This window comes from Momordica charantia (genome assembly GCF_013281855.1).
Source record: "Momordica charantia cultivar OHB3-1 chromosome 8 unlocalized genomic scaffold, Mcharantia_2.0 BLBB01000008.1, whole genome shotgun sequence".
In the NCBI taxonomy this organism is placed as follows: Eukaryota; Viridiplantae; Streptophyta; class Magnoliopsida; order Cucurbitales; family Cucurbitaceae; genus Momordica; species Momordica charantia.
Genome location: NW_028275166.1, coordinates 27,594,277 through 27,621,681, shown reverse-complemented (window position 1 = coordinate 27,621,681; position 27,405 = coordinate 27,594,277). Strand labels below are relative to the sequence as shown.

The following is a 27,405-nucleotide window of genomic DNA, read 5'->3' as shown; positions in this document are numbered from 1 at the left end:
AATTCAAAGTGGCTAATAAAAAACCTTAGTATCAAATCTACACTGACATGCGTTCCAAGAATCAATGTTACTTAGTACCTACCATGGAAGTTAATCCTTGTGATTCAAATGAAGATGACTCGATTTGATCGACAACTCACGCTTCCTGCATCGTGTTATCACATCCCAAAAACACATCAAAAGATTTCAAAAGTAATCAGATTTCTTTGCTGAAGGGGATGATCTGGAGGAGTTTATACTTGGAAGTCAGTGTTACACAAATAGTGACTCTAAAAGACAAACATGTTAAAAACTGGAAAGACTTCATACTTCCAACCAGCTCTAAAATATGACCATTAATCACACAATAAGAGTAGAATTACAACCATAATTGCTATGATGAAAATCACACTACCTTAGATACAAAATAAGGGACTAAAACAATGGGGAAAACGACACGGGCAGCGAAAAATCAAGCCATACTCAGCTGCTCGTCACTCGTGAGATGTAATATTGGAAGAAACATGACTTACAGATTCTATAATGAGAGGGAGGGAGAAGGGAGTTCTAGCTGTACGTCAATGATGAAACGCGTAGAGATATTGGCCATTGCACTCTTCACCCCAGCGGCCTCCACCATTCCTCTACTAAAATCACACAAGATTTCCCATCGACATTTCCAGACGTCCTGCTCGCAGTTTACGTGGTTATGAAGTTTAACATGTGAGTGGTACAAAGAAATACAAGCAAACACGGGGCGCGAGCAGACCAATTATGCCTCAATTGCATCAAGATTTCAATTCAATGCTTTTTTCTGCTACAAGAGCTCCTTGTCATAAAAGGCAAGAAGTTGTTTAACATGATTATGCCAAGCAGCAACATTTTGCCCATCAACAGTGACCCAATCAACAACAGTTGATGCTGGTTGTTCCCACCACTCATCAAGCTGCAGCACCATGTCATTATTCAAGATTTAATAATAATACAGATTAAAGCAAAATATTTAAAAGTCTAGATAACAAAAAAATTAAGAAAAGGTTCTGTAGTTTTAGGTCTCTTTCCAGGTTGGTGGGTTCAGAGATGTGTACTCTTTTTCTAGTTTTTGGTTCTGTTGTAATATCATCAATAAAAATAATTATGTTTCTCTCTCTTTTTTTATTTAAAAAATAAGAATAATAAAATCCCTTACCAATCCCCTGACATATTTGCAATCTTCCAAGCTCTTCTGAGCGCTCAAGACTGCAGTTCTTAGTTCAGGCAACCACTTCTCTGCGACAGATTTCTCTTGCTCCGTGGCCAAATTTAGGCAATATTTTGTCGTCCTGAAATATAAGATAACAAACTAAACAATCCAAGGTAATGAAAAATGTTAAAATCAAATGAATGAAAAAATTTTAATGGTGATTCCAATGATAAATGTTCGTTTTTAATTTATTGGTCCACGGAGTAGTATATTGTTTTAATATTTTTAGATGGTCTCGTTCTATTACAGTGAGCTCTTCTTAACGACCAAGAACTGGAGGCCTTAATGTTATGAAAATCTACCATTGGTAGCATATTTTAGTTACCTTTCGTAATCGGTCTGAGCTCGGTGGGCATGTTTCAGCAATGCGTGACCGCTTTCGACAAGATCCTGCCTTATATGGACCAAATTGATTGCTTTAGCCAAGTCCTCCAACACACTAGCCTCAGAACCTCGAAGTTTCAAGCAGAATTCCAGAGATTCCAAAACCGATGCCAAACTAGCATCGGAGCCCTCCAAACCTAACAACACTCAAGAGTTCAGTTCAAGTAAAGAAAAGATGCATGATTCACCAAATGCATCCACATGATCCAAGCAGTTAGAAAGCAATTACCAAAAATACTGCAAGTCATATACATCATCTTAAAAGGAAGGAGCCTCACCAGCTGGATATTGAAGGGCGGCAGAAACACGACATATAGAAGGTATCGCTGATGGATCCCTGGCACCAGCTTTTGCAGTCAACATTGCAGCATTCTTCTCTGCAGCAGCAATGGCATCGGGTCCTAACGATGCATTTACACCCATGAATTCTAACAGTGCCTGACATGAAATAATCAAAGAGGATGCGTGATAGAATTTCATGAATAGAATCTGCATATTAATTAATAGCAAAAACTGAAAGTATCATAAAGTATGTTAAAGTTTTTGATGAACCTGTGGAGTTGACGGAAGCATGAAAAGAGTATTATCAGGACTTCTATAAAAGGCTGAAACTTCTTTATCAATAAGCTCTTTTGCATTATTTGAAATATCAGAGACAATGACACATGCAGGGATGATGGTGCTTGAAGCATACTCTCTTGCAGCTAAAGGCTGCTGATTCCAGAATGTAGCAGCATCCTACAAAATTGTGGAACCCATGTTTCAGATTACTATTTCTTTACCACTTTTTCTTCAAGTGTTGTAACCAACAATTCAATTTACAATGGAAATTGGAAAAGAAAAAATATAGAGTGGTATGTAACTTTAGAATATAAGATTTCCTTACGGTATTAGCCTTTAGAAGGGCAGTATATACGGTTTCAAGTTCAGATCTGCGCGCATCGAACTCCTCTATCTTCTTCCATTTCTTTCTCAATGAATCTTCAGCTTCTTTCCTTTCTGCACACAACTTATTCAAGCGTTGTATTTCTGACATAAGTGTATTCAAGCTGGCCCTCAAGCCAGAAAGTTCTCTCTCTTTGGCCCAAACTTCCAACTGCATCAAGATAAACCAACCTTTTTTTAGAAATAATCCTTGACCGGAGATAGAAAAATATAAAGAATCCAGAACTTCTGTTGGCAGACCATGTAAAAAGCTAGAAAGTGTTATAATCAAATTCTTATTCCTAGTTAGCAGAGAGTAGAATTACCTCAAATTGTCTAAGACCACCGACATTTTGTGATGGCCCCCCAACACTAAGGGAATGAGAAGAAATTACATCATCACTGCCATGTAATCGGTTTAAAAGTTTTTGACAAATGTCCCTAGCTTCTGCAGCTTTGTTCAGAGCATCTTCAGTGGCCAAAAATTGTTGAACATGTGCTTTCTATGGAAAATTAGTACCCAGATATCAATAAACGAGACACAGAAGAGAGACTACAAACTATAATATGAAATCATATTCAATAATAAAAAACCAAGGTCCAAATAAAAGCAAGGAAAACTTCATGAGTGAAACTGATCCAGATAGTTTTATAAAATATGCTGGTGCAATACAGAAGCTGTAACTGATAAAGAATAGGACCTGTCTTTCAAGAAGTTGATTCTGAGTTCCTTTAGAAGGTACGTCAACTCCTATCTTGCCATTACCATACAGTTCATAGTGAAGGGGTGAGTTGACATCAGAGGATGAAACATCTGTAACTCTATTGTTCTCATACTTGTACCTAATCAAATTAGTCAAACAGAGATGTTAATTTGACGTTGCACAGAAACATGTACATCACACATAATGTAACAGAAGCACATGCTTCACCATTAAGGTAAAGGCTAATCTATACCTTTCGCCCCTATGTTGTCATGTTTGTGTCAATTTCATCTTTATATTTTTAAAAGTTCCAATTTTGTCCTGTTACTTTCATTAATTAATCTCAATGATCCTAGTAACAGAAAATTGATTCTAGTACAAAAAATTGATGGGACATTGATGTAGACAATAATTTTTTAACACCCAATAACAACAATTTTTTTCTAATGAAAAAACTGAGAAATATGAAAGAAAATACGAGAGTCCCGAAACTACCTATACATAAACGGACTCCAATCCAAAAGCATAATACCTAATTGATAATTACAAAACGGTTAACTAACCGAAGCACACAAAGAGGTGTTAAACCTAATAATATACCATACCTCTTCCCAGTATCTCTCAACCCCGTTAAAAACTTTAACATTTCTCTCAAGCCAAATATTGCACAAAATAGCAAAGAAACAAATCTACAAGAGGATTGTGTCCTTTTCTTGAAAAAGAGGATTCAGGATAACCTCCTCCATACTAGAACAACAATCTCTATTACTTGCTCCGCAAATCCCAAAAATTGACACAAGGTGACTCCATAAAGCCTGTGCGAACGAAAAAAGCTCAACAAGAATTGGTCAAGATCCTCTGTCACTTGTCTACAAAGGTTGTACCCTAGATAGATGAGTCTAAGAGGTTTCGGTTCTTAAAACCACCTCAACTATGTAACCATGGTTATTTTTAGATAAGGAATAATATATCATGAGTGGAGCTGCCAGTTCGCTTGGGTTTTTTCCTTTTAGCTGTTTAATGTTGGTTTGGCTAGAAACAGATAGTGCCGCTTGAGGGTGAAGGAGGTCCTTTTCCACCATTTAATAGGGCTTGGATTTAGTGACATAGTAGCCTTTTTCAATTCTTCAAAACCTTTGAATGGAGAGAAATAATAGGATTTTATGAGATCTTGAAAAGATGTTTGGTCTCTTGCCAAGTATAATGCTTCTATTTGGGCGTCAATCTCCAGGATTTAGGTAATTACCCACTAGGTCTTCTTATCTTAGGTTGGAGTCCTTTATTGTATAGCTAGTTGGTTGGCTCCTATCTTGTGCTATCTGTTTGTATGCCCTTTTTTAATCTTGTAACTTTCTCCATCAAAGTTTGATTTTTATAAATAATATATATATCATGAGTGAAGAAGATTATGGAAGATGGTAGATATGCTATCAACTTGAAGAACTAAGGGAGTTTACAAAAGGACTCCAATTTATTATGATAAAAGAGGAACTATAATTACATAACAATCTAGAATTACACCAATTAGAGGCCAAAAGTCCAGCTAGTTTCTTTTCTGTATACTTCTGTTTGAGAGTTCTTTGATTCGTCTCCACCCAAAACTCCCAAAGCAGGGCTTAACCACATTAGACAACAAGACCTATAATTTATCTTTAAAGATAATGATAAAAAAGATTATTCTTAGTCTGCACTTTGTCGACTTTGCATTCTTGTACTCTTTTTTAGCTTTTCAATCATTAATGAAAAAAAATTTCTTGTTCAAAAAAGCAATGATCAGAAAGTAGGAAAGTAGCTTCTCTAGTCATATGAGAAACACTGCAGAAAGTCAAATCTTCTCGTCAAGCTGGACCAGCATCAGTAGATCTTGGGGCAATAGAAGAACAAAGAAATAGATTTTCCAAAAGAGCCCCAACATATAACACACCAATTGGGACAAAAAAGATACTTGGATCTTTTGTTTGGACTCCCTCCATAGTATTAAGACCTAAAAGCTAAAATTCAAGAAAAAAAATTTATCTTCTTCAAGGTATTTAGCCTCCAAATTGCTTTAAGAAAGGGCTTCTCCAAGATGGTAGAGTAGACTATAAGATGGAAAACAAGGGGCTAATATGTATAAACCCTTGTTAGGTCCCTTATCTTTTCAACGTGGGATCTTTAATAAACCCCTAAAGATGCTGTCTCTTTTGGATTCACCAATCTTGGTCGGATTCCATTTTTGGACCGGATGCTCATTTAAGCTTTTAGACTTTGATACCATATCAATATTCATGAGTCTCTATCTCAAAAACAATTGGCAAATAGAGAACTGGCTCATTTGTATTATAAACCCTTGTTAGGTCCCTTATTTTTCAATGTGGGATCCTTAACCAGAGACCAAATAAACACTTAGATCAAACCTCAAAGACCGACACCCCCCCAAAAAAAAAGGGTTCTAGGACGGGAGTGCAGAAAATACCAATCTGACAAACTAAAATAAAGAAGAGTGGTCCAACAAGAAAATATTTACCTCAAGGTTTCTGCATCAGCTCTGACATCAAACTTTTCCACCTCTCTAGAAACTAGAGTTTTAAGCCGTAGAGTGTACATTGTAATTGCCTGAAGCAGTTGGGGAGGATGCTTCAAGCAATTAACAATAATAGTTCTAACCTCATCAGGTATTTCCCCATCAAAATCAATACCTAATTTGGATGCTTCCAACTGTGAATTAAAATGAATACCACAGCCTTCATAGGCAGGAAAAGAAGATCGTATCTTTTCAATCATGAGAGCTGCAAGAGATTCACAAGCCTTCCTGATATTTCTCTCCCGAGTAGTCTCGATAAGAATCATATCATCTGCTGATTTACTGCCTTTAACAGTTGAGTAAACAGCTTCCCTCTCAATATTTGCATTAAAGTTATTAATCACTTCAATGGAAGAGTCTGCACTAGACCTTTGAGCCTCTCTTGCTTGAATCACATAAAACCGTAGACGTTTGTGGTATTCTTCAAATATTTTTTCTGCTTCATCACATTGTTGGTCATAAGCTTCCAACATCACCTGTTTGTGCCTGCACAATCAGTAGGTTAAAGCAGTGAATCATAACTGACCTAAAAATCATCTTTGTCATGAATCTAAGTATTGAGTATATCTACCTACTGAATTTTTTTTCATTTTTGTACTCGGAAAAAAAAAGGATAATGACATCATCTCATTTTACTTGTCATTCTCTATAAGTGAACTCTGAGGTCTGGGATCGGATGCAGGTAAGGAAGATGAGGCTCCAAAATTTGTGTCAACTTTCTGAGGCAGGTTGGCTTGATTTCAGCAAATAGTGCACCAAATCGAATTTCTAATACACCTAAACAAACTTTTTTTTTTTTCTAATACACCCAAATTTTTTAACGAAAAAAATAGTCATAAAAAAAAAAGAAAAAATATAAGAAGAATAAGGGGGGAAAACCAAGATAAAAGGAGCCAAAAAAAATTAACAAATTAAAAAATTACTAAACAGTACTAAATATTACTTCATTTCAAGAGAATTAGAGTTAAAAGAATAATTGCTGAAGTCCTTAAAAATAAAAATCTAAAAGGAGGAGTTGAACCCAGTCAGGGTTCAAACCTCCCTCAAAACCTCTTTGCACTATTAAAAACAACTCTCATATTTTTCTCGAGCCAAATATTTCATAAGACCAAAACGAAATCTGCATGTGAAAGAGCCACCCTTACCCTCAAAAGGGAGGATGAAATAACACCCCTTCCATCACAAACTAGCATGACCTACTAAAAGCCATATGCACTCCAACTCCAAGAGCCTAACATAAAAAACTATCTCATATCACTCGGCACCTCACAAAACATTCTCCAAATCCTCAGAGGCACTTATACAAGCTCTACTTCACTAGGCCCTATGTTAATGGTATTGGTCCACATGTTAGAGACTTGCCATGCAAAAATCTAACTTTCTTAGAAATTCACACCTTCCAAAATGAGAGAAAAAAACAGAGAGCGATAGTTGAGAGCCGTGCAAAAGAGAGAAAAACAAGCTACAAGAAACCTTGGGAAAAGGGGACCATAAACAAACTCCGATGACCCTGGAGAAACGAATTCAGCCAACAAAGAGAGCATCAGAGGACCTCCACAGACTCGCAATCAATAAAAACATGCCCACAACCAAAATTATATCAAGGGTAACCTCAAAAGGACCGGGACAAAAGCCACCAAAGCAAACATAGAGGAGGATAAATTGTTGGGGGACAGGAGTAAAAGGAGATTATCCCCCAACCAAGAATCCTGCCAGAATCGAATTAATGATATGTCCCCAATAGTGAACCTCACAAAGCTAGAGAATTTTACATAACCCGAAGCGATGGATTTCCATGGGCTTCTAAAAGTACCTTTGATCCTATGACTTGAGATCCACTAATTAGAGAGAGAACCATACTTGCTCACAATGATCCCACGCCACCAAGCATCAGTTTCCAAAGGAAACCACCGTAACTATTTTGCAAAAGGCCTCTTAACACAAAGTTTCAACTTTCAAATTTCCTATGCTCAAACCCCTAGAATAATAGGTCAGGTCACAACCTTCCACCTAAACTAAGTGACCCCTTCAATGCCTTCCCACAGAAAATTCTTCATCATCTTTTCCACCCTAGAACACAAGGAGGAAAGAATCCTAAATATAGACATAGAAAAAGTCAGAATCATGATCCCACTCATAACCAACTAGATAAGTTTCAACCTTCCACCTTTTGAAAAGAAATCATTTCTCCACAAGGAAAGATGTTTTGGACCTTCTCCTTCACCGGGATTCAAAAGGACAAACAATTAGGAACCTACCTAAGGGAAGACCCAAAGACTTAAAAAAGAATAAAACCAATCTCACAACTCAGCTGTGAAGGCCCACCTCTCAAGCTTAGAGGACTCACAATTAATATCACAAAGAGAACTCTTGTCCCATAATGGATTCTTTTTTCTTTTTCCTTAACAAGAAACAAACTTTTTATTGATTAATGACAAGCTCCAAAGAAAGATGCCGAAATTGTGTCTCTCCCCACACTGGTGTGTGCTTTGTAAGAAGCATGAAGAATCCTTGGGGCACATTCTTGTTTCATGTAAATACACCACAAAGCTTTGGGAGAATCTTCTTTCATCTTTTGGCTGGTCTTTAATCCTTCACACAGATCCTCACTCTCTTCTATCCTCAACACTAGTGGAACCCCCCTTCAACAGTGAAGCAAAAACCCTGTGGAAACATTTTGTTAGGGCTCTGCTGTGGTCGACTTGGCAGGAAAGAAACCGCCGGATTTTCCATGGAAGGGAGCTACCTACTCGCAGTCTTTTTGAATCTATAGTGTCTTTGGTTGTATCATGGTGCAAATGTTCCCCCATCTTTAAGCACTATAGCTTTGTCTCTCTTTTAACAAATTGGAGAGCTTTTTTGTAACACCATTGGTTTGGGACCTTCCCCTTTTGTACTTCCTTTCTATTTCATTACATTAATGAAATTTGTTTCTTCTCCAAAAAAAAATGAAAAGAAAGAAAAAAAAAATCTTCCCCAAACAAAAGAATATCGTATCGTCCACAAACCAGAGAAACAAGAACTCTCTCCCAACCCACATGGAAACCTCAAACCACCATCATCAACCTGAAGGGACACCATCTTGGCAAGGACATCAATAACTACAAGGAATAGAAAAGGGATAAGATATCTCCATGTCTCACACCCCTCATGGAAGAAATTTTACTCCTAAGTTTACCATCGACCAAGATGGAAAATTTGGTTCATAGGCAATTCCGCACCCAAGATATCCATTTAAACCCAAAACGCTTCCTCCACATCACTTTATCCAAGAACCCCTGATCCACATTATCATAAGATTTCTTAAAATCAATCTTAAATACAAAACCCACCAACCTGCGAACTCCTCCAACTTGTGAACTTCATAATCTTGGATTGACTCGCTTGCAGTAAGAATCTCATCTAAAATCGGTCTCCCTGTAGTAAAGTTCCTCGATGCTCCAAAATAGTGTTGAGGAGAATACAGCTACCGCTAGAACCTTAGCAATAATCTCATACATGCTAGTAACAAAGTTTGATAGGTCTGAAATCCTACACTCCCCTAGCACTCTCCTTCTTGGGATGAGACAAATAATGGTCTCATTCATGGAAGGATTATAATGCCTCTCTCACAGAATGCATAAAAACACGTTACCCAAATCCACCTTGGTTAAAGTCCAAATTTTCCTAAAAGAAAGCCAATGGGAGACTATTGAGATTGGGCAATTTGTTGTCGTTAAAGCTAAAAACCACCTTCCTAGTCTCCTCCAATGTTTTTCTTTTTGTTTTGTTTTTTTTGGTTTTTTTTTTTCAATGTGAAGGAGGCTTCTAGCCCTTCCCCATCCCTATCTGAGACAGGTTACTATTTCCACAAACTTTCTAGCACATACGGGAGAGGAATATGGGGGGTTGAAATTCATTAAGAAAAACTGAAAAATTTGTTCAGAAATCTACCATACTTGATGCACTAAAAGAATGAGTATTCCTATAATGTGCCATCTTACGGCTGCAGAGTTGAAATACAAGACTAAGAGGACAGAGGACAGAGGTGTAGTTGTACATGACCAATACGCATTCTGTCACAAGGATAAGTTTATCAACCAAACCCTTCATAAAGCCAAGACAAAATGCTTGACCAGAAATTCCATAAATCGGACTTCCTAGAAATCCACACTAACCAATCCACACATAAATTTCTAATGACAACAAGTCATAACATAATAAAGCCAATCCAAAAAGGTGGTATAAAGAGCTTAGCACACTTCTGTTCTATTTACCAATAAAAGACAGCCAAAAACTATACCGTGACCACCTGACCACTTAATACTAGTTACCAGAGTTAAAGAGTAGGATCCCATTCATCCAAATTCATGCCACAGTAACTTATACTTATTGAAGTAAGCACCACAGTGTACATAAAATAGTAAAGATAGGAAATATCAGTTGCTTTCGGAAGTACTACATTGAATCCAAAGTTGACATGACCAGAGACTCAGAAATGAAGAAAAGAAGCCTCTAGGCCCAGCCTCGGATATGATTGTATGAGACTGTCTGTTAGTCCTTCAAATCCAAACATGTAAGAAATTCCCAATGGTTCCTAAAGCGGCCAAAAAAAAAAAAAGCTGTAACCAAACCTGTAATTTGCTCGCTCATCAAGCATTCTTTTTCGCTCGGCCTCCTCCCTAGATACTTCCAACATTCTGGCCTTCAAATCCTTCCGTTGTCTTTTAACAGCATTCCTCAATCTCTCCACTTCCTTTTCCGCCAATTCCCTTTCCTGCAATGCCGCTTCTCGAGTCTCTACCATACTTGTGCTCTCTGCAGCCACTTTATCCTTCCTCCTGCCTTTTATCCTGCCCTCTTCTTTCCCTGAATTAGCTGATCCACCGCTACTGCTCTCGCCCCCTCCACCACCACCACCATGGACCATTATGTTCCTCCTAATATTCTCCACCGTCTTCTCCGATTTCACTCGATTAATCAAAAAATTCCAAATGGGTATCATATTTCCGCGACAAACCTTGCGGAAGGCATCGATTGAAGGCAACTGCGATTTGCTCGAGGCGCTATATGAACCTAGTGGCCTATACCCCATTTCCTTCTGAAGCCATTCGAGAATGGCCTCCGGCTGGGCCGTGGAGCCAGATGCACCCTGCATTGTGGAACTTTCTAGGGTTCCAAATTTATTTTGCAGACTAAATCGCCATCCACTGGGCCTTCAAAATTCCAAATGTGAACCCCGTTTGCTGAAATGGAGAAACAATCAATTCTCTTTGGCGAAACCCATAGCATTCCACCGAGAAAACTGATGGGAAAGACAACAATTAGCAGAAACTGAGCTCCGTAAAGCTCATTGATTTCATACGGAGACTTGCCCTTTTGTGGGATTAAGGAGAAATCCCCAAATCAGATCGACCCTTTAGTCCTCCGACTAAGAACCACCAACTCAACAATTCCGAGAAGAAATTACCTCCAATGGCAGAAATTCCATAATCCCCCTTCACAGTGAAACCAGTCTCAGAAACTGACAGTGATTCTTCAAGGAATTCGCCGGAGAAGAAGTCGAACCAACCAAGACAAAACAGAACAAATTTCAAAAACAGAGTGTAAACTCCGAGTCCGGTGAAGCCAATTTTTAACCCTCCTTTCAAAAAGATAATCTCTCAGTTTTTTCGGTTGAAAGGTTCGAATCAAAGGTCCCGCTCATATTATATATGCAAATGGAAGCGAGGAAATGTTGTATGAAAAATATAGTTTCAAATTTTAATTCAAAAAGAAGTTCTCTTTTTGCTTTTTTCAGATGCGGAATTTCTGTGCTCAAATCCTAGATTTTCATGAAGAATTTGCAAAACAGACAGAAAAAAAAATTATTGTAATTTTTCTTAATAACGGTTTAAAATGTGAAATAATTATTTTACATGGATGATTATGGTTGAAGCTTTGCTCTTTTTTCTTGTCAAAGGAATGCTTTTCTTTTCTCGTTATTATGATAATAATTTATCGAGTTTTAGAAGTTTAAAAATTATTTCCTGATAAATAAATTATAGAGTTAGTAAAGTAACTTTTGTTATTTAAAAAAGAAAATTATATTTTAAGTGCCGGTAGAAAAATGATGTTTAATAAATCTCTAAATTTTAAAAAATATTTAATTTAATAAGTTTCTAAATTTTCAATATTGTGTTTAATAAATTGTTGAATATTTATATATGAAGGTTTGCAATCCAATCCTATTTGTCCATTACGAGTCTAAGTTAAGATTTGTCTATTCAAATTATTATAATTTTAACATGTCACTGTACTCCTACTTTCAAAATAATTTATTAATCTCAAGAATGAAATAACACTATTATTTTTTTTATTGGAATTAAATATGTAGGGGAAATATTCTTTTAGTTAAGGATATATGACTTACTTATTTGAACAATGTTCAAATTGGTATCACATCACATTATTATATTACTGTTAAAATGATTTCTAATCACATTATACTACTGTTAAAATGATTTCTATTGACCATATTTATTATTAGAGATTAGTACATTGATGGACTAGAGATTATTGAATGTGTAAAATTTATATTTTTGTCATAAAACAACCCTATTTAAGATGGTACCCATCAACAAATTAGTAGTATATCATTTTGTATCTACACCTCAATATTAATTAATTTTTAAAATCCAAAATTGGTTACTCGAGGTTACAATTTAAACCCCTTAAATTTTGCCTAATTATACTAGTAAAAAATAGTAAATCCCCAAAATCCTCCATTATTGAAAAAATTTGAAAACCTCCTTCCTCCGACTTTTCTTCCTCCTCTATCGTTCGATTTCCGTCTGCTACTTCATCTTCGGCTGCCATTTGCATTCCTTCGTCTCTGGTCTCCGTCTTCGTTCTTCTCCGTCATCGGAGCAGTCCGTCTAGCTTCTCCTTCGTCTCCGTTTATCCAGACCATTGTCTAGTCACCGATTGGAAGATTTATTTTGTCTCACCATATAAACTTCGATATATTTTGCATCCAATATATCCTCATAGTTTTCGATTTCAGATTTTAACAATGTTGAAAACCCTGGTTTTTTTTTGTTAAACCCCTTACATATCCATATATCTTCGATGGTTGTTTTTGTATTTCAGTAGTGCAAAATTTGTGGGGATATATCTTATAGTGAGTTTGATTCCTTATACTGAGTCGAGTTGGGTATATTGGATAAAATATAGAACTAGTTAAGTATTAACGAGTTTGAATTAGAGTATTACCTTAAGGAGATAGTTGTAAATAATTTGAAAATAATTGTAAGATATCCAAGTTTATATGAGATTATATTCGGATATATTTTATAACTCAAAAAGTTTAGTCTGATATATTTTATAACTCAAAAAGTTTAATCTGATATATTTTATAATGTTTAAGTAGTTGTGAGAACTCTTGTATATACTCAGGAACCGGAGATCAACATGTTTGTTTTGTCTCACCATATAAGCTTCGATATATTTTGCATCCAATATATCATTGTAGTTTTCGATTTCAGATTTTAACAATGTTGAAAACCCTGAGTTTTTTTATTATTCTTTTTTATTTTTTTTACTGTTAACCCCTTCGAAACCCCTCCCATACCCATATATCTTCAATGGTTGCTTTTGTACTGCTATGATTTCAGTGGTGCAAAATTTGGGTGTGAACTATTGTATATATGAAGATATATCTTATAGTGAGTTTGATTCCTTATACTCAGTCGAGTTGGGTATATTAGATAAAATATAGAACTAGTCAGAATCATTATTAACTAGTTTGAATTAGAGTATCACCTTAAGGAGATAGTTGTAAATAATTTGAAAATAGTAAGATATCCAAGTTAATATGGGATTATATCCGGATATATTTTATAACTCAAAAAGTTTAGTCGGATATATTTTATAATGTTTAAGTAGTTGTGAGAACTTTTGTATATACTCAAGAATGGAGTTCGGAAGGTTTGTTTTGTCTCACCTTATAAACTTTGATATATTTTGCATTCCGACAACCAGTAGAAAATTACACAAAGAGAGAGAGGAATTGGGATATTTTTGAGGTGATTAAGAGATTAGTGTTGAAAATTTGTATGAGGCCCTTAATAATTGAAAGAATATGATTACAATTTAGGGAATTAAATGTTTTAGATTTAAAAAAAAAAACTAATGTAAATGCAATAAATAAGGGTAAAATCGATATTATAAAAAAAAAATTATACATGTAGAAATCTAAAACTATAAAATTGGAAAACGACATTTCTAAAAATAAGTTTCTACTCTACTTATTAGGCAAATGCTATAAAAATGGTTTTTCTGGTTACATTTGAAGTTATGTTCGAAAGTGCAACATATCAAAATCATTTTTTTTCCCAAGCATATAAATGCATAAAACTTATTAGTTTTGAATCTTCTGGAAAAATGATATTTATTTTTAAAAAATGTATAAATTTAATAAACGTGTCCTTGCCGCAAAAAATTATATGTCACCATGTTTGTGTCATAACATATTCCTATTTCGGGTCCGTATTCGTGCTTCGGAACAAAAATTAGAAGGGTGACATTCATTTCAAAAGGGATTACCTCAATCATATTAGAAATTGCTAATGAATGGTCCAGATCATTTGAATAACTCCATTTCATTATATACTATATTTCTGTCCAAACAAAGCTATTAAAATGTCAACATGGGCTAAGCTAACAGAGTACAACCTAGTATTTTATTGCTGGGAAAACAGTAAATAGTAGTCTGATCTGACATGCATTTTCAATATGGTAATAAATACAAGATCAACAAGTATGTATTCTGGTGTTTCAGCAAACAAGTTACATTCTTATTGATGGTGTTAAATCCAAAAGCTTTTATTTTCCAGCCACTTGAAAAGCTCTTAGGAAAACCTCAGGGGGTTGAGCACCACTCAGTTTATGCTTCCCATTGATCTGCCACAAGATTGTGATGGGGGAAAAATGAGAACATATAAGAATTGACCTAACTTTTTAGCTCAGTTTGGATAAAGTTGTTTGCTTGTCACTTACAACGTAGAAGGGGACTCCTGAAATTTTTCCCGAGTACTTCTCAAGCTCTTCCTTAACCTACAGTGAACCATGGAAGTAACTGTCTTAACACATAAATTTCAGCAAACGCAAAATCCGGGGCTTGCGGTTGGAACTCGGAACTAACTTTGTTAGGAAATATGATTGAATGAATTTAAGACAGGTTAATTCAATGAGCTTTTAGTTAGATATTTATACTTGGCTGCAAAATATTGTTTAAACCACAATCAAAGTTTTAGACACCTATTACCTTCCCTTCCATAAGCTTGAATGTTCAATCCTCACCCCACATTTTATGAAACTCAAAAGGGCCCACAATCTGATCCCCTAATTACTCTCTAGTATTTTCTTCATCCTCCACTAAAACTTAATTGCCACTACAGAGGAGAATCAACAACAACAACAATCACCACAGGACTGCCACTAACTGGGAGTGCTCCCATAGCCGTTTCTAGTGGTTATTGCTCAAAACTCACTAGAGATGCCTCATTATGCAATGAAAAAGTCTATACAATAGGAATCTCCTTCTTTGGTTTGGTGTTTGTGGGGAGGTGGGTGAGACTACTTAGGCGGCTTGTACAATAAGAACATCATATCTAGGTCTAGGCAACCAAATAAAGCATATAGGACTTGTGTCGATACCTGGTTCACTCCGTTATCATCTGACCCGAGAAACTCAGCTGCTCCTTCCACCCCAGCCTTTCTAGCACATTCCAAAAGAAATTCCCTACAACAATTCGACACTGTGATCACGTCTATAATGCCATGCCATTAATTATTACTGTAAGAAATTCTCTCCAGAAATCCAGGTATGTCAACAAAATTCCGGCGACATACCGGTCACCAATGTATTTTCCTTGAGTGAAGTATCCAACGCACAACTCCTCCACAAGGTCATGTTGCTTGTCTAGACCCTGTTGACCTGCCAAATATATAAGTCTGTGGCTGTCTAGAGTATTTCCCCTGCAAATACAACGAAGTGTTAGAGAAAATCATGCTTTCTTAAGTCCATCCTTATATATGCTTCACCACTTACGTCAGTCCAGACATGTCATAATCCAATCCAAGACCCCTAAACACCTGAAAGATTCCCAAATTTCAGAGTTACTTAGTATTCATGGGGGACAAATTGATTAGAAAAAAAAAAACCACCAAGAAAGCTTTCAGAATTGTTCATCATATTGTAAAACCTCTGCCATCCGAGATTCCATCTGTTCAGATTGAATTCCGAACTTCGTCCTGTAAAATTCCCTCTTAACAACGCCCTCCTTGGGAGCAGAAGGATTGAGCTGGAATGGATGCCACTTTAACTGCAAATTTACGTTGACAATTATTAATGTTGGAACAGCATATAAACTATGAGAGAATTGGATGTGGATGGAAGTCAGTTCTTGATCTTACTCTATGAACTAAAATAGGTTGATCATATAGTTCCACTACTGGAAAACATGAAATTGGAGTAACCAACAAAGGTTGGGGAACGGGTCATTACATGGCTCATGCTTTTTATTCATCGTGGTTGCAAAATGTGAGTTCCTTAACGGGAGCAGGGCAAGATAAGTTTCTAACAACATATTCTTTGTTGAATTTTAACTATACGAGGATAAGGATTTAAACATCTCATCTTTAGGACAAGTAGATAATACCTTAACCAGCTACTATACTTAGGTTGGAACCAAACATATTGAGAATAGATTAAAAATAAACTAACCTTAGCCCAATTGTTTTGAGCTTCCACATGTAGTGGAAGATTTAACATGGTGTTAGAATGAGGAGGGGTTTTGAGTTAACTAGTTAAGCCATTGCAACATATTTCACTCTTTCATATTCTCCTAATATCCAAGTGAAATTTAACATTTTCATCATATTCTCAAACAAAGTACAGCTATGGCAGAAGGAAGTTCTCATGTGAAACAATAGCCTTTATACATATGAACACACCTTTTATCTACACCAAGAAGAAAAGAAAGTAGATCAGAGGAGGAAGATCTTTTATCTATGCATTCAATCTCTCATGTCTAACTAAAATAGTCCAACTTTTTTAATTTATCGCCCGAATTGGCAAGTATCTCAAATCTACCAAAACTTGATACTTAAGATGACAATAGATTAGATAAGAACCTCAAAATCATATTGATCCTGAGAAGCCGCTATAGCTTTGTCAAGATTCTTTTTGCCTACAAAGCACCACGGGCAAACCGTATCTGAGCTTATATCAATTTGTATAAGCTTTTTCTCCATATTCCTACTTCCAACCGACTCAGCCATGATCCTGAAATATTTGTACTCCCCCTGAAACGGAAACACAACCAGCCCATCAGGTTCAAATTGTCAAACAAACACTACATTTAAGATTTAAACCCCAACAACATAATCATAAAAACAATTCATCAATCGGTAAAACAACCAGCAAACGTGGATTACAAATTCCCTATGAGAAAACTTAGATTCGCGTTCTTTTTCTGAAAGTTTCTCCAACAATTTGAAGCCATCAGAAGAGTCAAAATCGAACCAATAGTGCCTCTGAATCTCACAATTTCGTTCGAGGTTTTTTCCCATTGATTATCGTTATATACACAATTATTGAAATGTGGAAAACGAATTGGTAAGTTGAATCTAGGAGAAGGAAACACGATAGAACAAAAATTGGGGGTTTGGGGAGAAAGAAAAATGGATTTTACCTGGAAAATTTTGGAAGCTGCAATTTGGAATCTGTTGGGAGAAACGAACCGCAGTGGCAGTTGAATCCGGGGCATGGCCATATTTGAAGCTTCTCCATTTTCAACGTTTACCTACCACCTACGACTTTCACACCGGGAAATAATAAATAATAAATAAGCCTAAGGGAGTGAAAAATAAAATTTAAAATATAGTTGCGGTGTTTTTTTCAATGTTAAAAAATAAAATACCGTTTTCGTGGCTACACGTATATGTTGTTCTAAAATATTTATTTTATTTTGGTGGCTGTACAGTTATCTATTTTAGTTAATGTATTTTTAAAATATTGATTTTGGTCTCTATATTTTAAAAAAGTGATCATTTTGGTCCATTCTTTTTTACCTTTTTTGGATCACGATTTCACTGCACTTAATATATTTGAAATATAACCTTAATTTCATACTAAATAGTTTTCATTGTATTTTTTGTGAACAGAATTTTATAAATAAGGATTAAAATAATCAATTTTTGAAAATACACACGAAACAAAACGAATATTTTAAAATTACAATGATTGAAGTGGACAAAGTTGAGAGTAGAGTGATAAAGATTAAAGAGAAAAATAACATTTTATGATGCTGGTACTTGGACACCGTTATGATTGCTTATACTTGTGTGGATTTACACTATTGTAATTCTTGTATTTCTAAATGTTTGAATTTAGTCTTAATCATTATAAATAAAAAAAAGCCTTCGCGGTTAATTTCTACCGAAGAAAATTATAGGTACTATTTTTAAGATTTATTGAAATTATACGGACTAAATCTGGATGTTTATAAATAGGTTAAAATACAAATTTTATTCTTATCGGTTTGAGTTTATTTCCAATGTGGCCCTCTAATTTGGTTAAACTTCACAAATGGTTTATAATAGACTATTTTTTACTCAAAAAATTCACATATTTTCTTCTCTTTCTGTACACATACCTCAACCTTAGTATAATCGATTAAAAAAATTTAGCCAAATATAAAATATCAGTTCATTTTCATGTAAAAAGATGGGTCAAAATGTTGTAATGACAAAGACAATTTTAAAGACCAAATTAAAATTTTTAAAATCATAGGGACCAAATTGAAACTAAGGTCAATTCGTAGGCTTAAATTGAAACTTACGTAAGGACCAAATTGAATTTATTCCTAAACTGTAAGCACTAAATTTGAAATTTAACCTCATAATTAATGCAAGGACACAAATAGAATAAGCCGTAAAGCATAAGAAATAAAATTGATATTTTAACGGAGTTTGTACACGTGTTTGGACCATGAAGAGAAAGGAGTTGGTTAAATAGGTTTTGTATAACTTGTAATAAAACATTGGCTAAGTATATATTTTGTCTATGATGTGGGAGTATTTTTAAATTTAGTTCCTATGAAAGTTTTAATTTAGTTCATAATGCTTGATATTTTTAATTATATATATTTTAAAACATTAAGATTAATTGATGATAAATTTAAGTGACATGATAACGCATGAGTGAGTTAAAATTTAGAGGTAAAAATTTTGTATAAAAATTATATGTTTTTTCACAAATGATGTGTGTTTAAAACAACTGTATTTTGTTCTTAAGAGAAAAAACACACATCATTCATGAAAAACATAGGGTAAGAATACCAAAATAATGTCATCAAATAATTTTATAATTCTTGTTTGTGTTTTTAGTTTCTGAAACACATAAATTAACTGTAAGAAACAAAATAATAGGAAATGAGGGAAAAAAAACGTTATCAAATGGGCTAGAAGTATCTACATTTCATTTTCCTTTCGAAATGTTTCAAATTAGCCATCACAAGTAGGTCTTGAGAAATAATCAACATCTACAAAATACAATAACAATTAGGCTTTGTGTGATTAGGGTATATGGCCATTTGGGGTGTGGGAGCTGTCTTAAAAAGTTAGGGCAACTTGCACTTCACATCTTCAAAAATCAACCTCCACAGTCATCCCTTCTCTTTTTCTCCCCTCTGCCCCCATAGCCATTTGCTCGGCAACAATGGTGGTGTTGGCTGTCCACCTGCCCCGAAGAAGACGACCGATGGTGTCATTTTTCTAGTTGTGAGGCCTTTCGGGCACATGACTCAGCATCCATGCTGGTATTTGAACGTTGGCGCTTGTTGGCCTCGTTTCATCTTCACCTGATCCTCCTCTTTCATGCAAGGTTCCTCTGCATCTCAAAATATATAGTTATATCGAGAAAGAACCAGAAACAAAAAATGTTATCAAACATTATTTCTTTCAACACAAGAACAAGAAACAGACACTTAATTTTATAATTCTTATTCGTGTTTTCGATTTTTGAAACACTTAAATAATAACATTATTTATCTTTGGTCTTTGAGCCTAAGGTTTCTTAAGACCAACTGAAAAAAGTAAACCCAAAACGAACCCGACTATAATTATTTAAAGGTTAACTCATCCCTAAACTCTAAGGATATCTACTTAGTCCTTCGGTCTCCAAACTTGTGAGATTACCTTAATTTATTCAACGCACTCACATGATATGCTAAACTACATGCACGTTATTTAAGGACCATCTCTTTATAGCATATCACATGAACATTAATCAATCGAGTCAATGCCACGAGGAGAGATACCCAATAGATAAAGGAAGTTGTGGTGGCATTGCAAAAATGGGCTGATTTTGCACCAAGGTTGGCAGGTCACAGTGTCCACGTTCGGCCATACCTTTCTCATTCTCCTTTACCTGTTTCAAATCAAGAACCCACACACAAATTAATTACTTACTCAAATTTCATAATTGTACAACTTTTCTCTATATATTTTTTTAAGTATGATTTTATTATCTATCTTTTCGTTTTCAAAATTAAAGCCAAATTTTAAAAACTATATACACACATGTGTGTGGGGCTAAAAATTCAAATGTGCAAATATGTTTTTAAGAAAAGTTTAAAATACACCCAAAGAAATGGTGAAAGAAAGCAAGCATAGATTTTGGAAAGGCTAAATGTAAGTTTTAGTCTCTAATTTTTGACTATTTTGTTGTTTAAAAAGTTTCTATTTAATTGCTTAAGTTTTAACCTTTTTCAATTTAATCTCTTAAAAAATGATAAAATTAACTGGTGATAAATTTGATATGACAGGATAAATAGTGAATTGGTAGAAATTTAGAAAAGAAAAAAGGTCGTATAGAAAATTCAAAATTTCTACTAATTTCTTAGAAATTTTAAGGAGGAACTAAAAACTCTCTTTTCATATTCCTTTTTCCTCCGCTAAAATTCCACCCATTCACTAATATGCAAGTTTAGCATTAATCAATTTTAAACGATGATGGACTGAGTAAATTGAAAAATGTAATAGACTAAATAGAAACTTTTAAAACGGTAGGGACTCAACTGAAAAAATACACCTAAACATTGTTAGTCTTTTAGGAACGGAAAATTACGAAATAGTTATCAGCCTATCATTTATATTATTTATATTCCCATCTTCCACGGGCTACCAAATGGGATATACAGCCTCTTCTACTAATCTACTTTACCTTATTTGCTAGCTGCCTGTTCTCCTCTTGCAATTCCCTTTCCTGAAACCATTTTCAAAGCAAAATTTACACATAATGTAAAGCAACTAGAGTCTTAACACAGAGAAAAATAATGATGCCAAAATTTGCTGCAAAAGTTACTCACCTTTTTGTGTAACATTGAAATGGATTCTTGCATCAGTTGGTTCTGCAACATATAATAAGCTCATCATTTCAATCTATCATAAGCAAGATGCTATAAAATGCTACTATCCATAGAAATATAGTGTCTCAGTGCACAGGTAGAGATTTCAAAAACAGTTATAAAAATTCACAAGGTTATAAGTGACGGGGAAGGGAAGGTTAAACTATCGATCTAGATTGGAGGGCTTTTACGTAACACATTATTTTGAGAGACAAAGGGACATGTTAGGAACAACAAAAACCCTCCATATTTCCACGACAAAGTACCACCAAGCTTCCACTCAAATAGTCTAAACTCTTATTCAGGCCATAGGGCTTAACCATAGATGCCACAATTCACACCGAGGATTTTACCAACATAGCCAAGTCAAGGACATGACTATGATACCAATTGTTAAAGATAGCGGACCCTTTGCACATTTCTACAAAATGGTATGATATATTTTTTCACTTTGAGCATAAGTCTTTCGTAATTCTACTTTTGGTTTCATCTAAAAGACTTCATACCAATAAAGATGTTGTTAATCACTTATATATTCATGATTTCTCCATATCTAAGTCAATGTGCAACTTTAATCGCATTTCCAATAGGACTCTTGTCCCTTGGTCTTTTAGGTTATTTTCTCCTGACGGTTTTTGAACGGAAGTTTCTGATATATTTCTTATAAAAAATTCACTAATATTATTTCTTTTTGTATCTAATTACATCACTAAATAATGATAAGAGATAAAAATTGTACTTTAGGGTTTCATTCCTAGATTTCCGTCACTACGGATTGATTGTCCAGCATTCTTAAGACCAAAGAGGCGGGCAGAAAAGATACGAGGGCTTGTAAATTATATAAGCTTTGGAAGAATAAGGGCAAAGATTTATGAAAATTCACACATGGGCAAAAATGTACAAAAATGGTGATTAATTGAAATGAAAGTTGAGATTAAAAAGGAAAAAACCCAAAAAAAAAAGTGGGGGCAGACCTTTCTGGTTCTTATGCGCTTGAGTGATGAGTCAAGTTGTTGCTCCAAGCTTTGAAGTTCTCTCAAATTCAAAGGGTCAAGATCTTGTCCCAAATAATTCCTAAAACCAATGATAACAAACAGTGATTAATTCTCATTAATCAACGGGTTTTCCCAATCATTACACCCCATTTATCATTTCAAAATTATAAAACTAAACTTAAACAGTCACATCCCATTATCATAAGTAGAACTAATTCCCACACTATATTACTTACTGTTGTGTACAGTGTACTCTCTTAAATAATAAAATATCAATGATTTTGATAGCAACAAACTAATCAAGTTCGACGACCACGGTGGGTTAAAACATCTCTTCTCGATTAAGAGGTCGTGAGTTTGAATGTTCACCCCACATGTTGTACTCAAAAGAAAAAAAAAACTCAAAGTTTATCCATATTAGAATGTTTAGAATGTGTTAAAAGGCACCGTAAAATTACCCTAACTTATATTACAATATATTTTTTTTCTTGTTGCAATGAATTCGATTTTGGTTGACAATTTTGGATTGATTGGTGATTTTTTTAGAAGAAGAATACCATATTCATTAAAAGTATGGTGAGAGATATACAAACAAAAGAGGAGGCCTAGATGAAAGCACTCCAATAGAGAGAAATAGTTAGATGATTTAACATGATGACAAACACGATATCTTTTGTTAGAATTGTTATAGTGTAATTTCCTCTCCCTTTAATATTTATTTACTATCTATAAAAGATTAAATTTACCCAAATTTATCAGCTTAAGCTTTTAAGTTGATTGATGGTTTAAGGTAATTATATGAAAAAGTTGGTTGTGTTCTTCTATCTCATGCTAATAATCTCACTATTCAGCATTGGAAAACACGCGATTTTACATATAAAAGAAGAATTCTTACTACCATAAAAATTGGTAAAGCTATATGATAATACAATTTATCACACTCAAAAAGTCAGAGTCAATAATATATTTTTTTTAGTACAACATGTAGGGATGGAGATTCGAACTCACAATCTTTTGGTTGGAGATACCTTAACTAATTGAGTTATGATTTAGGGTCATATACAATCTTAGTAAACTAGTCGTTTCTTAAAGTGAATTCAAATAATTTAATTAATTTTTTCTTAATTAAAAAAAATGTTGACTTGCCAAAGCGAACGTAACTCAATGGTAATTGACATACACCTCCAATCAAGAGGTTGTGAGTTCGAATCTCCTCCCCAATATATTGTACTAAAATAAAAGTTGTGACTTTAATTCAAGATGGTTACTTTTACCTAGCATAACTTGGCAAAAAAGTTACTGTATTTATAAGATCTGTTCAAATACCTCAAGTTCTTCTGTACAATTTCCAATCTAGCTGCAAGTTTTGGGTACTCTTGACACCAACTTACCTACAAGGGCATTTTGCAATTCAAAAGGGTAAAAAAGAAAAATAATAAGATGATTCACTTTTAGTTTTCACCCAACTCTATCCTATTTGAATAGATATGATGGATTATTATATACTTTATCAAAACTCGACATCGATCTTTTTCCATTCCTACGGTATCTGAACTTAACTATTTGAGTTGTACGTAAAATTTTGTCCCATTAGAATCACTCTAGTAAGGTGATGGATTCAGCTCAATCAAACTATGAAATATTTAGGCTGAATTAGTTCGAATTATTTTGATTGTTTATTCCAAAAGTAGTTAAATATCATATTGTAGTCCTTTGTTAAAATACCTAAGAAATTTTATAGTACATAATATTTTCTAATTAATAATAAACTTTGGTTGGTTTGGTTTAGTTGGGGAAAGAATTCATGAACTAATTACCAGACTCCACAAGATTCAAAGTTTATTTAAACCAAAACACTAACCCAAAAAAACATTAGATTGATCAAATTTAAATATTTGAACATGTACTAGATCAAGATTCCAAGACAAGGCATCCCAAACCCGAAACAAGTAAGACACTGCCCTTTGGAGGTAAATTTCAGTCCTTTTTAAGTTGTAAAAATTGTTGTAAACAGCAAGAATTAGTTAAAAGTATGCCAAAAATTTGCGCACTTTCCATGAATTTGCTAGTCAATAAGAGGACAAGACTTAAAAATAGTAATTAATTAAGGCAAATTAAATTCAGATATGTATATTTACCTGTGTTTCAGAATCTGCATTTCCGGCAAATGGTCTTTCTGCATAGGAATATCTCTCATATCTTTCTAAAATCTTCTCCATGCTGTTTTTGGGAAGCCAAATCAAAACCTTAATCAGATTTTAGAATAGAAATCCCCAAATAAATGAGCTTAGAAGAAATTAAGCTATAAGTAATCTATTTGATAACGATCTTTTGAGAAAATTATCTAGTTTTAACCATGTAAAAGAGATAAATTATCTTTGAAATGTTTGAGGTTTTTAGTTCAAAGTCCTTGATCATCATCTACCGTAAAAAAATGTTACATCGTCGCAGAACTATAACACATATGAATTGAGAATGACACTAAAAAAGAACTTTTTGAAATGGTTCGAAGGTTAACATAATTATTTGAACTCATGATTTCCAAAGAAATGAAATAAAAGAATTTTAGGAGATGCTTTGCTAGCCCTGACTAAAAATGTCAACATATATGGCTCACATTCCACTATGAACTATAATTACCTTCCTAAACTCTCTCTAATGAATGTACTTGATATATAATTGTTGTATATATCATACACAATCTTCAAAAAAATGAGATAATTAAATATGATTGAACTCACGAAATCTTGACAGCATGATATATACTCTCAAACTCAAAATATCTCATACATAAAAGGCCTCATTTTCCCTAATGATGTAAGCTATAGAGCTGAGAATTGAAGAAAGGTAAACAATATATATATATATACATTCATAAAGCAAGCATTATATAAACCAAGAACTCAACATGCAAAATTAATAAGAGTTTTTATTTGTTTTTTCCTTTCATATGTTAAAATCTTAATAATATTAAAGATCAAAATTTGAGTGCAGCTCTTTTCATGAAATTATATGATTCAAAGGAGAGTTAAAGCTCTTCAGTCGAGGTCACTAACAAAAACATAGAAAGATTCAAATACTAGGTTACAGCTACCAAACCAAAGTGAAGGACAAAAAAAAACACCATGGTCTCCCGACACGTGGCTCTAGGTTTTTCACCTGTGTCCAAAGCCAATTCGATGTCTTTTTTTTCTTTTTCTTTTTTTTGGGTTGTAATTAGGACCACTCGTTAAAAATACCAAAAGAAAAAAAGAAAAAAAAAAGAAAAAGAAAAACTGAACAGGAATTTCTGTTATATCGAAATTCTCTTGCAACACTCCATGTCTTTTTTCATTGTTTCAGAGACCGTCGAATAAATGTATAACATGTACTGTGTGTCTTTGTTTTGTCTTGTCTATTACATGCACATATATATATATATATATATATATATGATTTGTACTGTAAATTAAAAAAAAAAAAAGAAACTGAAGAGACAAGAGACAAAGTACAAGGAAAAATAAACATAAAGACACATACACCCAACAAACCAAAAATGAAAAAGAAAAAAGAAAAAAATAAGGAAGTTTCTTGCACTTGTTTGTTGGCTCCTTTTGAATTTTCCAAAGGAAAAGCATAGATTATAAAAGATGAGATTTTTAACCTGTTGTACTAGTAATTCCCTTTTAAATTATTCATAAACAAGAGAAAAAATGTAAAAACACACAACCTTTTTAAAAATTTTTAAATTTTCAATTCTAGTCGCAGAGATATATATGTCGATGGATATTGTTCTTACAAAATAGCGAACAAACAACCAACAAAATGTAATCCGGATAAAATTTTATTCTCTTTTTCGTTTCCTTAATAATTAGATTTAATATTGTTTTGATTATCTTAAACCTCTAGCTGATACGATGGGAAATCTACATAACTTAAGTTGATAAATTGCAGTAAATTTAATCATTTATTCATATTTTAACGTTAATAATACATAAAAATAATATCAATCTCGAGATTGAGCTAATTAATCCTTTATTTATATTTGAACTCTGATATCATGTAAAACTATTTGATACTGTACCATCGATCTCAAAAGCTCAAGCTAATAGATTACGGAGATGGATAGTGCGGAACGAACCTGGAATCAGTGGAGTACTCAAAGAGCTTCCCTTTAGTGGAGAAGACGATCAAAGCAACATCAGCATCACAAAGAACAGAGATCTCATGGGCCTTTTTGAGCAGCCCACCTCTACGCTTTGAGAAGGTGACTTGGCGGCTGATCTTGTTCTCGATTCTCTTCAGCTGAACCCTCCCTCTTCCCATGGCGGAAGTCTCTTCTCTCTGTAAAGGGAAAAAAAGAAAAAAGAAAGAGAAACCCTAAAAAGGGAATAATTTGGAGGAAGAAGATGAAGTGGGTGTGGAGAGAAAACTAATGGAATATTGATGGGTGTGTTTGTGTTTGTGTTTCCATAATTGTTGATGAGGGGAAGTGATTCAGTTGGAGTTTGGGGGCAGGAGAGATTGTTGCTAATGTGGGAAAGAAAGAAAGCTTCAGTTTTTGTTTTTATTTTTAGAGAGAGAGAGAGAGAGGGGTGGGTGTGTTGAGAAGTACAATTGAGTTGTCGAGAGATGGTTGGAGGGAGAAGCTACGAGTAGTTAATGTCTGAAATTTTTTGTCAGCAAAGAGGAAATTTTCATAAGAGGGGAGAGACAGAGAGAGTTTTTTGTTTTTGTTTTTGGGTTGATTTTTGTTGTTTGTTTCATGCGAGAGAGACAGAGAGAGAGTGTTTATTGTTTTTGTTTTTGGGGAATTGGTTTTTGTTGTTTGTTTCATGCGACGGCGCCATGGTTGTCAAAACCCTTCCTTTATCCTACCACACAATTCGAAAGTTCGAGTAATCTTCCGTGGATAAAGTACCTATTATTTCTGTAGATATCGAAGATTCAATTTCCTATCTATCATATTTTGTTGAACTAAATAAATGAAAAACTTTTTTTCTTCTCTCGCTTTCTAATTCTCTATCCTATTTGCTGACAAGTTACGCCACTAATAACCTCACTTAATGTTCGAGGTTTAATTTGAATTCCCATTCCTATCCTTATTTGGACTTAAAATTCTATCTCTCAACCTTACGGTGAGTTTGGAAGTGATGGTACAATTAGTGATTTTGAAAAAAGAGATTTAAGTATAATTAAT

General features: G+C 34.3%; 3 protein-coding genes across 4 annotated transcripts; all 3 read right to left on the bottom strand.

The window, feature by feature from the left end:
• Nucleotides 1-285: 285 nt before the first annotated feature.
• On the bottom strand, nucleotides 286-11,517 carry AUG5 (HAUS augmin-like complex subunit). Of its 2 annotated transcripts, none has more exons than XM_022299349.2 (10): nucleotides 10,411-11,509; nucleotides 5,741-6,283; nucleotides 3,232-3,373; nucleotides 2,857-3,033; nucleotides 2,493-2,702; nucleotides 2,159-2,344; nucleotides 1,885-2,044; nucleotides 1,548-1,743; nucleotides 1,169-1,301; nucleotides 286-925 (listed from the first exon to the last, which is right to left on the bottom strand). In XM_022299349.2, the coding sequence occupies exons 1-10, from the start codon at nucleotides 10,932-10,934 to the stop codon at nucleotides 797-799; spliced, it is 2,400 nt and encodes a 799-aa protein (XP_022155041.1). In that variant the 5' UTR covers nucleotides 10,935-11,509; the 3' UTR covers nucleotides 286-796. The 2 variants fall into 2 exon arrangements, 1 of the variants encoding a protein (XP_022155041.1); XR_015792938.1 differs by having other exon boundaries at nucleotides 784-925; nucleotides 1,169-1,321; nucleotides 10,411-11,517.
• A 2,955-nt stretch (nucleotides 11,518-14,472) lies between these two features.
• Nucleotides 14,473-17,649, bottom strand: LOC111022167 (Thioredoxin superfamily protein). The gene is made up of 8 exons (XM_022299329.2): nucleotides 17,515-17,649; nucleotides 16,955-17,125; nucleotides 16,024-16,143; nucleotides 15,870-15,913; nucleotides 15,671-15,796; nucleotides 15,476-15,560; nucleotides 14,816-14,872; nucleotides 14,473-14,719 (listed from the first exon to the last, which is right to left on the bottom strand). The coding sequence occupies exons 1-8, from the start codon at nucleotides 17,593-17,595 to the stop codon at nucleotides 14,642-14,644; spliced, it is 762 nt and encodes a 253-aa protein (XP_022155021.1). The 5' UTR covers nucleotides 17,596-17,649; the 3' UTR covers nucleotides 14,473-14,641.
• A 1,607-nt stretch (nucleotides 17,650-19,256) lies between these two features.
• On the bottom strand, nucleotides 19,257-27,039 carry LOC111022175 (agamous-like MADS-box protein FUL-L). Its single transcript, XM_022299340.2, has 8 exons — nucleotides 26,347-27,039; nucleotides 24,365-24,446; nucleotides 23,553-23,617; nucleotides 22,206-22,305; nucleotides 21,193-21,234; nucleotides 21,048-21,089; nucleotides 20,143-20,252; nucleotides 19,257-19,712 (listed from the first exon to the last, which is right to left on the bottom strand). The coding sequence occupies exons 1-8, from the start codon at nucleotides 26,529-26,531 to the stop codon at nucleotides 19,598-19,600; spliced, it is 741 nt and encodes a 246-aa protein (XP_022155032.1). The 5' UTR covers nucleotides 26,532-27,039; the 3' UTR covers nucleotides 19,257-19,597.
• Nucleotides 27,040-27,405: the final 366 nt, after the last annotated feature.